General features: G+C 40.2%; 1 protein-coding gene across 1 annotated transcript in view; it reads left to right on the forward strand.

Moving 5' to 3' along the window:
* The window catches only part of GPR158 (G protein-coupled receptor 158), a 331365-nt gene that overhangs the window by 306213 nt on the left and 11999 nt on the right, over positions 1 to 13153 (forward strand). Inside the window, exon 8 of the mRNA XM_006115288.5 lies at positions 7986 to 8124. Coding sequence (XP_006115350.3) covers positions 7986 to 8124 — 139 coding nt within the window. The remainder of the gene's footprint in view (positions 1 to 7985; positions 8125 to 13153) is intronic.

Raw genomic sequence — 13153 nt, forward strand, 5'->3', positions numbered from 1 at the left:
AACAGTCTCCCTTTCACTTAGTATCAGAAAGGGTAATCACTATTGCCACCAATGACAATAATCAGTCATGGTTGCCGTATCTGCATTCAAAACACGGTCAGGTATGTCAAAGGAGTGTGACTCAATGCCGAGACAGACATATGTTGTCTGCATAAACAAACTTGCAAGACCACATATGTTGTAGGCCATTCAAATGTAAACTGAATAATGTAGAAGATAATATTGATCATTGAGTAGACCATTCTTCTGGTGCCTCACCCATATATACATAGAAATGATGATTTCTCAGAAACAGAGCCATTGCACATACAATTGACTTGGCATAGTTCTAAACAATTTCACCACAAGACCCATGTGTCAAACTACATCATATGCCACTGTCTGTCAAAAAAAAAATCAGTCTTCAGCTTATGTTGGAATCCATTTTTGATTAAATTTGTAAGTGCCAGCACTTGATCACATGCACTGTGACCACGGTGATCAGCCTTCCACAGGTGGTAAAATTTGTTGAGAAATCATATGCTCAAGTGCCTTAAAGCAGATGTTCAAAAGTGAAATTGGTATGTATTCAAAGGCAAGTGCGGATCTTTCCCAGTTTTCAGTAGGTTTTAGGGAGTCTGGATTCCTGCAAAACTCTGCTGAAAAATCGAACAAGCCATTCCTGATCATGAAGACCCAGATGTTGAATGAATTCAACTGGAATTCTGTCATAGCTGAGAGCTGTACCCATTTTAAAATCATTCAGCACTTTATCCAATTCCAGATTAGTGAATACTCCATTTTACTATCAGATGGATTAATCCTCAGGAAGTGCCACCACTTATCACATACCTCTTTTTTGACAACATTGTCAACAGGAGCTTTGATGACCTTCAACAGATGACTGGCAATCTGATTTAGAGTAACTGCTGACCTGCTTTGTGCACATGGCTGTTGAGCCTCACTTCATCAGAGAATTAATCTTAAACTCTTCCAGATTGACCATGTAAAGTCAAGCACCACTGTCGCTTCCTCTCATTGAGTATCCAAGGACTCTATAATATAGTGTGCAATATTTGGATCTCTTTACTGCTCGTACTGCAACTGTGCACAGTCCTCATTCAAACACAGCGGCTGTGTCTAGACTGCACCCCTTTTGCAGAAAAGGGATGCAGATTAGACACAGCGCAATTGCAAATGAAGCTGAGATTTAAATCTTCCCCGCTTCATTTGCATGAACATGGCTGCCGCTTTTTTCTGGCTCGGGGCTTTGCCGGCAAAAAGCACCAGTCTAGACGGGGATCTTTCGGAAAATAAAGCCTTTTCCGAAAGATCCCTTATTCCTCTTAATATCAAGAATAAGGGACCTTTCGGAAAAGGCTTTATTTTCCGAAAGATCCCCCGCTAGACTGGTGCTTTTGCCGGCAAAGCCCCGAGCCGGAAAAAAGCAGCAGCCATGTTCATGCAAATGAAGTGGGGAAGATTTAAATCCCCGCTTCATTTGCAATTACGCTGTGTCTAATCTGCATCCCTTTTCTGCAAAAGGGGTGCAGTCTAGACTCAGCCAGCATGTACATTGGTAGGAAGCCATTTGGAATTGTTGCATTTGTAACTTGAAAAATGGCACAATGGAAATGACAAATTTGAATCTTCCACAGAAATTATGTTTAATGAGATGGTTACGATGCTCTGTTCTAAGTATTCTGCATAGGAGCCCCAGTCTGCCTTCTAGAAGTCCCATCTTAAGTTTTGGTTTGTTCCATATACTGGGAAGATGCATTCCCATCTGAATCAATGATGGATAATGTTGGCCAAGTAGAAAATCATTAAGTACAGTACATGCTGCTGGCTGCTGCTGATTGGGAAATGATATCATCCAGTCCAGGTCTGAGTAGTAGTCCCTATTCTAACGTGCTGAAGGAAGGTATCACACTGCTGGGGATTACAGACCAGTGCAAGATCATTATTTGTTGCCCACTCCAACAGCTGTTCACTGAACTGAAGCAGAGGAAACAATCTCAGCTAGAACAAGAACTCCATTTAAAGATAAACACAAATTAACAGGAGTTGGTGTTCATGTGGATAAGGGATGTTGGAGTGGTTCCCATGTTCCTGCAAAGTATAACAAACTGTATCCAGGGAGCAAGCAGCAACTATAGTAACTCTGTTAGGGTATGTCTACACTACAGCACTAATTCGAACTAACTTAGTTCGAATTAGTTAATTCGAACTAAGCTAATTCGAATTAGTGCATCTAGACCTAAAAACTAGTTCGAATTAGCATTTTGCTAATCCGAACTAGCATGTCCACATTGAATGGACCCTGAACTGAGGTTAAGGCTGGCCGGAAGCAGTGCCGGCAGGGCATCAGATTAGGATTTAGAGCGTGGAGCTGCTGTCTCAGGCTAGCCGAGGGCTGTGCTTAAAGGGTCCCGACCCCCACCCAGGACAGACAGTTCTCAGGGTTCCCCGCTTGCAAAGCAGTCCTGGCTTGGAGTGCCCTGAGTGCCCACACTTGGCACATCACAGCACTCAGCCATCAGCCCAGCTGCACTTGCTGCAGGCTGCCATCTGGGGGGAGGTGTCAATCGGGGGGCTGCAGGAGAGTTTCCACCCCGAGGAGCCCGCAGAGCCACCCCAGTCCTTCTCATTGGGGGCTCGTACCCCATTCCTCCCTCACCTCCTTCCACTTACCCTTCTCTAGCCCCCCTTCCTGATGTACAAAATAAAGGATACGTGTGTTCAAAAATAGAAACTCTCTTTATTGAACAAAACTCGGGGAGACTGGGAAAAGGGAAGAGAGGGGGTGGGACAGGGGAGGGCAACTACAATATCAGGGGTTTGGAACAGGTCCCATATGAAGAGAGGCTAAAGAGTCTGGGACTTTTCAGCTTAGAAAAGAGAAGACTGAGGGGGGATATGACAGAGGTCTATAAAAGCATGAGTGGTGTGGAGAGGGTGCATAAAGAAAAGTTCTTCATTAGTTCCCATAATAGAAGGACTAGAAGACACCAAATGAAATGAATGGGTAGCAGGCTTCAAACTAATAACAGAAAGATCTTCTTCACAAAGCAAATAGTCAACCTGTGGAACTTCTTGCTGCAGGAGGCTGTAAAGGCTAGAACTAGAACAGAGTTTAAAGAGAAGTTAGATCAAGTCATGGAGGTTTGGTCCATGGAGTGCTATTAGCCAGGGGGTAGGAATGATGTCCCTGCTCTCTGTTTTGGAAGGCTGGAGATGGATGGCACGAGACAAATGGCTTGGTCATTGTCTTCAGTCCATCCCCTCCAGGGTATCTAGTGTTGGCCGCTGTCGGCAGACAGGCTACTGGGATAGATGGACCTTTGGTCTGACCCAGTACGGCCGTTCTAAGCTCAGGGCTCAGGGTCGGGGGGTCTCACTGGACCACCTTGATTTTCATGCATACCTGCTCCTGGGTGGCCAGGCTGGCAGCTATCCTGCCCTAGACGGCCACTTTCCTGTGCCTAGTGTGGAGGTCGTGGATGAGGTCCATGATGTCCGCACTAGACCAGGCAGGCGCCCGCCTCTTGTGGCCCCGGGCAGGCTCCCGGGAGCCGTCAGCCTGTTCCTGGGAAGAGGCAGAGGGCTGGGTGGCAGGTGCAGGGTCTGCTGGCTGGGTGCTGGCAGGCTTGTACCTGGCACGGGCACTGTAGCCAGCCCGTGCCCCTTTAAGGGCTCCAGGGCCGGGAGGGGGGCAGAAGAGTTTCCCTGGTGGTGCCCAGAGTGGCCACCAGGGAAAGCTGGGGAGGGCTAGCCTCCCACTAGTTCGAATTAAGTGGCTTCATAGCCCTTAGTTCGAACTAGTTAATTCGAACTAGGCGTTAGTCCTCGTGGAATGAGGTTTACCTAGTTCGAATTAAGCGCTCCGCTAGTTCGAATTAAGTTCGAACTAACGGTTTGCATGGGTAGCGCCTATCAAAGTTAATTCGAACTAACGTCTGTTAGTTCAAATTAACTTTGTAGTGTAGACATACCCTCACTTCTAGTATTAATTCAGTTAGAATAAGAGGCTATAGGTGAGGTTACAATACACAGTTCCACCACTAAGGACAAAGAAGTAATTATGTGATGAACCCTATTATGAGGGAAATCTTTGTTTAAACCTCCTCACTTTACCTCCATTGTATACTAGTTGTTAATGACTTCAGAATTGTCATCATCTTAATTTTATGCTCAGAATCACAATAGGTTGTCCAATGCTCATGTACAAAAAGCCATAGCAAAATCTGATAACATCTGTACATTTTCTTTGTAAGTTATTTATATAAACCTGATTTTCTTCCTCAAGTACAACTTCTACAAGGTATACTTAACATATGTGGTTGGTAGTTTGGATGATAAATTGTTTCTCAACCAAAATGCTATTGCTAATTAAATTATTGTAATAGTGGGCTTAGCTAGTATGTGCATTCTTATTTTACATTGCATTTTAAAAGCTATTCCCATTTGTGTAGTATACCAGATGTCATGCTAATTATTTTCTCTATTCAGAAATGCCACCTCTATTCTAAATGAAAAGCACTGAAAGAAACATTTGATTTTAAATAGTGCAAATGTCTGCTGTGCTCCAGTATACACACCCTTTAAATTCCATTGTTGTTGGCATTAAGTGGCTGCTTAGAACGATATTGCCTGCATATTTAAAAAAATAAATGCATTGAACTTCTTTAGACCTAGAACAAATTCTGCCATCATTTATACCTATGCAAACTCACTGAAAGTGACCTTTCCATATTGAAGTGTGGTATTTTCCATCTCACTTGCTCATAGGGATATTTTAAGAGATTACAGTACACCTGGAATATTGTTAAAGTTTTCTTTTGGTTACAAAACTGTAAATATAGAGTAACTACAATACCTTCTTCAGGGTTACTTCAGATATACAGGGTCCTTATTTTAATAAAGCTATCTTCAGAGCATGGGGTTTTAAACTTCTCTTTCCATGCACATAACAGCCTTATTTATTGGAATTCTCAGTGTATATCCTAATTTAGCTCTTGTAATTTATCACTTTCTCCTTGTGTCAGTAACAGATGTAGGGCTTTTTTCACTTCATTTGGTTGTGGAGTAAAAAGAAAAGTGAAAGCACTAGTTTTAGTTTTCATTAATTTGATCATTCCTTGGCTGCTAACACAAACATTGTTCTGTTCAAAAGCTTCAGAGGGGTACCGAGTTAGTCTGTACAGTTAGTCTCCCCCCCGCCCCTCCCTACCCTTCTCTATTTATTTTGGTTCTGGACATATAACACTACGGTCATCTGAAGAAGTGGGCTGTGCCCATGAAAACTCATGATACCATCTACATGTTTTGTTAGTCTTTTAAGTGCTACCAGACTATTTATTGTTCTGTTCTACAGTACTGCTAATATTCTATTTATCAAAGATGACACTGGGCTGAAAGACAGCATTTGTGAAAACAGCAGGGGCAATATGTTCTGATGGCACATCTCTCAAACTCTGCTGGGTCAGTGGGAAATTTCCACAGATCTCATGGGATAAAGAGCCAATGAATTTGCTGTAGCAACCTTAGTTTTTTTTACAGTATTTTCTTTTTTAATTTTATTTAAAGTTAATACCAAGTTAGAACTATATGTTTTTTGTGCTGTGGTTCTAGATTTAAAAGGAGAATTATTTAAAATATTTCCTAGATTAATTATATTAATGAGATATAGTTATAGAGTTTACTGTCAGTGTAGCCAATAAAGTGATAGTGAATTGAAACTAGTACCCAGTTTGCCCAGGCATTCAGGACAGGAGACATGGGAGTGCTGTATTACTTTATGTTCATTTGAGAAGCCCAAAAATGGACCCAGTCAAAAATATCACAGAAGACATATGATGGGTCAAAATTGCAAATCAAACTGTTGTTTTTTCCATTTTCATAGTAATTATTGTTAGTTTTGGGGAGGACATAAAAGAGAAAGAGTAATACAAGTGTGCTACATATTAGACATTGTGAGAATATACATCATTTTTGGTCAGGAAATGTATGGTTTTAGGACTCAGCAAACCACTCAAATTAAATTAAGAGCCACTCAAAGCTTTGCTCAAAATTCACTGATTCTTTTATTGAGGCACAAAGAAGTTCACATAATGCTGAATTAATTTTCACTTCCTCAAGTCTTCTCACTTCCTGGTTGACCCAAAATAAAATCGGAAGGTCTAAATATTAGGAAAATATTGCACTAACATAGTATTTGTAGACTGTCTAGAAATAAAAACCAATAGAAAGTGTATTTTTGAGAGATATCCAGCTTGAACTTGTTGACCTAATTAAAAAACTATTTCAAATATGGTCCTTCCAAACTGTTGCAATTTATCAAAACTAGACTGGTAACTGTTTGCCTATCATTGCTTGTGAAGTTACCAATGAAATGGAACAGGTGCCCATTATGTAGGTAAACTTCTCAAAAAGAAAAAAAAAGTAACACCAAAAATCATCTGTATTTTTTACTGTAACTTTCTTTTTTTTTTTTCTTCTTTTTTTGTGGATGGCCAATAATATTTTTAAATATAGTAGCAAAAATGAACATGTATAAAGTACAAAGTATAAAGCAAATTTTCTGTTAGCTCATGCAGGTGAATTAATTCCAGATACATAGTTTCATTTTTTCTCTTTTTTTCTTTTAATAGTTTATAAACTTGCATCTAATAGAACATAAGATGTTCTAGAGACAAGCTACCTAGCTTGGTAATGTTTCAATGAGACACTATATTGGAGAGAGAGAGAGAGAGAGAGAGAATTATTCCTTGTTTAGTTACAGTAGCATCAATAGGAGTTTTGCCACTCACTCCAATGGGAAGAAAACTGAAAATGATACAATTGTTGAGGTACCTACATGGTGTGCTGGTTGCTTGCTCTTATACCAGATGAACCTGTAGCTAGGAATTAGAATGCAGTGAAATGTAATGAAGTCATGTTTCTAATATATCTAACCTGAATTCACAAAACATGGTGTGAATGTGCATGTATATAATGTAGATTGCTAATATAGAGAGGTGTCATGAGCAAAATTATAGTCACAAAATTAAGCAAACCCAACAAAGAATCATGTTTCAGGAGTTGATTCTGGTTGTGCAGGTGACAAGACAGGACTGGCCACTTCCAGCCCAGCTCTTGAGAAGGACAGGTTGAAAGAGAAGAGATGAAAGAAATAAGTTGTTCTCATAACCATACCCCTGAGAGGATCCCAGGGATGTGGGATTTCTTGGGCTGATGTGAAAGATGATGTTTGTGTCACAAACAACATTGTATCCCAGTAAAACATCTACTGAAATACAAACTTCTTACAGGAATGGTTTGAGCTGGCCCTAAGCAATCATCCATCTCTATTTTATTTCTTTCATCACATGTTTCTTACCTACTGAGGAGTAATGTGTCATTTGTTGTCATTACCAAGTCTTTAGGCTTCTCAAAAGAGCTTCCTAATGTCTATAAAACACAGGCTCAACAGAATTAAAGTGAATAGTGGATATATTTTAAACCAAAAAAAAATAGTTACACCTGAGTTATAAACCTTTGAAATATAATATTCATTTAAAAAAGGCTTACAGACACCTAACTGAAGTGGCATTTGTAGCTGCCTTTATAACAAGAAGCTGAGCTAAAATTCAGAAATGTATTACAAATGATGTCAAATACAAATAATACTGCTAAGGTATCAAGTTGAAAAATGGACAAGAAACTGCTAAAGATTGGTTTTAACACTTGTAAACTAAAATAGTGGGCAAACCTAGAGGCAAAGGGTTCCTGGTCTAATTATACATTGTGTAAAAATTAAAATTTAATGTTTGATATACAGTTAAAATATCTGAAAATATATGAATTCTTGCATATGAATGTTTATATTTATGATTATATATTTTCTATATGTGCATATATTTATAGATACAAACACATATAGAACATACTATATAACTTCAAATTTCTCTTATTTTTCATCTACAAAACTAATGGCAAATTATTTCTTTTTGTTCTTCTCACAGCTGAATTTTTATTCCTCTTGTGGGGTGTTTATCTCTGCTATGCAGTGCGGACAGTCCCATCAGCATTTCATGAGCCACGTTATATGACTGTTGCAGTTCACAATGAGCTCATTATCTCTGCTATATTCCATATAATTAGGCAAGTGATCTGTAGCTCTAGTATTTAACTTTGTCTTTCAGGTTTCCCGTGCTGCAATTTAAAATGGGTAAACTGGATACTATGAATAATGACAGAACTTCATAAATATTTTAATCTGCAAGTTAAGGAATTTTCAAAACTAATGTTCTCTTAGAACTGGAAAATACGTTTAATCAACTTTTTTAATCGTGTGTTTTGTTTTTTCACTATTGCTAGTTTACATGTTATTTATGTCAATTGAATCAAAATTCAATATATATAATGAATTAGATTTAGCAGAACTATAGTCCATCTTAATTCACTTACCCAGCACACATTGGTTAGTATCTCCAAAAAACCTGGCAATTAATTAAATGTGAATTCTCCCTGCTGTACAACACAGAAACAAAATCCTGGATTTGAAATAATTATATTGGGTTGTGCATGTAGCATAGTGGTTTATATGCTGGATAAAAAAAATCAATAATAATATCCTGCTTGTGTATGTAATATAACAAAATAATATTATATATAATATAATATTAGAACAAGTATGTATGAAAAGTCATGTTTTATAAGGATTATAATGCTTCTTGAATTTAATTGAGGGAAATTGTAGTAACAGTAACAAAAAATTAGGGGTCTTTGCTACAACTATGAGAGTGATCGAATTTGGCTTTGCAGAATTTTCTCAGCAGAAATAAAATTGTCCTAGAAAATTCAAAATATTGGGATAATCTACAGATTGTCTATATTATGTGAGATTCTTATATCTTTTATCATCTCCTTTCCTTTGCCTCCTTTTTTTGTTTCCTAGACAGCCTCATCCATTCCTAAGGTCTCTTATTATCTCTGTGTTGACCACTCTCAAATCCACCTCTGCTCCTCTCACCAGACTCTTGTCTCTTGCTGCCTTTCTTGTCTTCCTAGATCAGTGCTTCTCAAACTGTGCTCTGCGGAGCCCCAGAGCTCTGTGAGACATCTCCAGTACTCTGCGAGGTTGAGAAACTGGAAACATCGATAGGTACAACACATACAGTCAGTGGACTGCTGGGGCTCCGCATAAATTTTTACGCATATAAGGGGCTCCAGAGCCCAAAAAATTGAGAACCACTGTCCTAGATGATTCGCAGTTGCCTTAAACCAACACAGAGAAAAAACAAATTTCTCATCTTTTCTTCTAAACTCTCTTCCCTGCCCATTTCCTTCTTCATAAATGACAACTCTGCCGTGCCACTCAAGTATGGAGTGTATGGAATTCCCTCTATTCTATTCTATTCTATTCTATTCTATTCTATTCTATTCTATTCTATATAAAGTGATAAGTAACAGTCAGCATGGATTTGTCAAACAAATGATATCAAACCAACCTGATAGCTTTCTTTGGCAAGGTAACAAGTCTTTTGGATAGGGGGATGTGGTTGATGTGGTATATCTAGACTTTAGTAAGGCATTGGATATATTCTCATATGACCTTCTCATTAACAAACAAGAGAGTTACTATAAAGTGGGTACATAATTGGTTGAATAACCATTCCCAAATGAGTTATAATCAATGGTTGATGGTCATGCTAGATCAGTTTTGGGTCCAATTCTGTTCATTATTTTCATCAGTGATTTAGATAGTAGACTTAAAAAATGTGCAGATGATACCAAGTTGGGAAAGGTTGCAAGTGCTTTGGAAGTTAGGGTTATATTCATAATGATTTGGAAAAACTAGAGAAATGGTCTGAGGTAAATAGGATGAAGTTCAATAAGGACAAATGCAAAGTACTCCACTTAGAAAGGAACAATCATTTGCACACACAGGGTATGTCTACACAGCAAAGTTATTTCAAAATAACTTTCCTAGCATCTATACAGCCAAACCGCTATTTCAAAATAAATTCAAAAAAGTGGAGGACTTATTTTGAATTTGGTAAACCTCATTCTATGAGGAATAACACCAAATTTGAAACAGCTATTTCGAAATAAGTTCTGAGTAGACACTTATTTCGAAATAGGGGGCCTCCAGCCTTCCCAGGGTGCCCTGGTGGCAACTGCAGCCTCAACCAAGAACACTTCTCTCCCTCCCCCACTTCCCTGGAGACCTTAAAGGGGTAGACTCTGGCCACAGTGCCTGTATCAGCTCCAAGCCTGCCAGCCCAGAGCCAGCAGTCATTGCCCCTGACTCATTAGCCCCAAAACATAAGCCAGCAAGCCACTGGCAGCCAGCCCTCCACTGCTCCCCAGGAGCAGTCTGCCAGCTCCCAGGAGCCTGCCAGGGCCCAGAGAAGGCGGGCGCCTTCCTGGTCCAGGGTGGAGATCATGAACCTTGTTCAGGTTTGAGGGGGAAGCCCCCAACATCCATGATCTCCGCACTAGATGGAGGCATGCAGTTGTCTACGGCAGGATAGCTGCCAGCCTAGCCACCAAAGGCCACATGCGAACCCAGGAGCAGGTTTGCATGACAATCAAGTTGGTCCGGCGAGACTCCCAACCCTGAGCTCTGAGCTTCCTCTTCCCCTTCTTCCCCTTGCTTCCCCCTTCCAGCTCCCCCCTCCCAGGTTTCCCCTTCCCTTCTCCTATCCTCTCTTCTCCCCTCTCCCCCCTCCTTTCCCCAGTCTCACCAGAGTTTCATTCCCTCTCCTCCCCCCTCAGTTTTGTTAAATAAAGAGAGTTTGTGTTCATGAAAATACATGTATTTTATTTGACTTCAGAATGGGGGGTTAGGGAGGAGTAAGTGGAAGGACCTGAGGGAGGAATGAGGCACAAGCCCCCAGTGAGGCAGACCAGGGAGGCTCTTAGTGCTCCTCAGGGTAGAAGCTCTCCCCTGGGCCTCCTGGATACTGACAGCCCCCCGATGGACCTCCCGGATGGCAGCTTTCAGAAAGTGTAGCCAGGCTTGCAGGAATGCATCCAAGAGAAGCACCAGAGTGCCATGGAGCAGCTCTGGCTCCATGTTACAGCGTGCTGTGGTGTCCTGAGTAAGGGCAACCAGAGCACGCAGAGACAAAATGCTTTGCTGTCCCTCGTCAAGGTAGACAAGCAAGCAGGGAAACCTGAGAACTGACTGTCCAGGGCAGGGGGGTCCTTTTAAGCACAGACCTGTTAGCCTCAGGCAGCAGCCCCACACAGTAAGTCCTGACCTGGTGCCCTGCTGGAACTGGTTCCGGCCAGCCTTAAATGCAATTCAGAGTCCACTCAGTGTGGACACACTATTTTGAAATAGCAAAAAGCTATTTTGAAATGCATTTTGTGTGGAGACGCTTTATTTCGAAATAAGATATTTATTCGCAATAACACTATAGTGTAGACATACCCACACAGAATGGGAAATTACTGTCTAGGAAGGTGTATTGCAGAAAGGGATCTAGGGTATGTCAACACTAGCTCGTTAATTAGAACTAGGTAGGCAAATGAGGCAACAGGAGTTGCAAATGAAGCCCGGGATTTAAATATCCCGGGCTTTATTTGCATGTTCCTGTCCGGTCGCCATTTTGAAATTTCACTAGCCCAAACTCACTGCCGCGCGGCTACATGCGGCAATGAAACATTAATTCGGACTAAGTGCTTAAGGATGACTGGATGGGAACATGCAAATAAAGCCCGGGATATTTAAATCCCGGGCTTCATTTGCAACTCCGGTCGCCTCATTTGCCCACCTAGCTCGAATTAACGAGCTAGTGTAAACATACCCCTAGAGGTTATAGGTAAATATGTGTGACAGTCTTGCAAAAAAAGTAAACATTTGGGAATGCATAGGCAGGAGTGTTTTAAACAGGACATGAGAAATATTCTTCCAGTTCTGGGTGCTATATTTTAATAAAGATGTGGACAAATTGGAGAAGGTTCAGAGAAGAAAAAAATGAATAAAGGTCTAGAAAACATAACCTCTGAGGAAAGACTGAAAGAACTGGGTTTGTTTTGTCTGGAAAAGAGACAGTCAAGAGGGGACATGATAAAAGCATTCAAGTACCTAAATGGTTGTTGTAAGGAGGAAGGATTAAAATTATCCCCCTTAATTCCTGATGATAGGACAAGAAACAATTGGCTTAAATTGCAGCAAGCAGGGTTTAGGATGGACGTTAGGAAAAACTTCCTCTCACGGTGGTTAAACACTGGGATAAATTGCCGACGGATGTTGTGGAATCTCCATCATTGGAGATATTTAAGAGCAGGTTAGGCAAACACCTGTCAGGGATGGTCTAGATGATAATTGGTCTTGCAATGAGTGCAGGGGACTGGATTTAATGACCTCTTGAGGTTCCTTCCAGTTCTAAGATTCTGTGATTTTATATGTCTGATTTTCTTTCCTTTCTGATCAGCTAAACTTTTCAAAAACTCATCAGCTTTCCAAGCTTTTATTTTTTATCATTCTTATAGGCCTTGTGATGGCCATACCAGCTGTCATTTTCTGAACATGCAGTTCTGGAGACATCTTACGTCTGTCGCTGACTGGAATAGTTGCTTCTATCAGTATAAATATAGCACATTGAAAAAAAGAAAGTGGAAAGAATCCTATAAATGTGAGCTGAAAAAGGCCATTGGGGCATTTATTTTCTATCCCTGCTGGTGAAGAATTATTCCAAGTCTATTCCAGGGTATAATAATGTCTAGTGTCTTTTCCTTCCTTGCTGTTTGTTTTAGTTGCTCTGTGTTCTCTTACTGTTGGATGTATTGGCATTCTGTTGAAATAAGAGATCACATACCATAATTAAACAGGGCCAAATTAACTGGTTTGGAAAATGTAAGACCTCTTCTAAAATTTTGAACATTCCCAGAACCCAACCTAAACTAAATCTTCTTGAGATGTTTTGTGGGTTTATTTTCCTTTCCCCCTAAGTTTTGAGTACAACCCACACAGCTAAAATCCAAGAAGCATTTTCAGTGTGTGTGTGAAAAGTTGGATGCGTAAGATATCTTTGCAGCATAACTTGTTCTGATGTGATAGACACCAAAATATTTGATGATTCCAAAAGCTTAAGGTAGTTTGGATAGTTTGAGTAAAAATCAGATGAGCATCCAAATCCATTTATTTTAATGTTTGCCATTCATTGTATATAATTTC

This window comes from Pelodiscus sinensis, chromosome 2 (assembly GCF_052426305.1).
Source record: "Pelodiscus sinensis isolate ZL-2025 chromosome 2, ASM5242630v1, whole genome shotgun sequence".
Taxonomy (NCBI): domain Eukaryota; kingdom Metazoa; phylum Chordata; order Testudines; family Trionychidae; genus Pelodiscus; species Pelodiscus sinensis.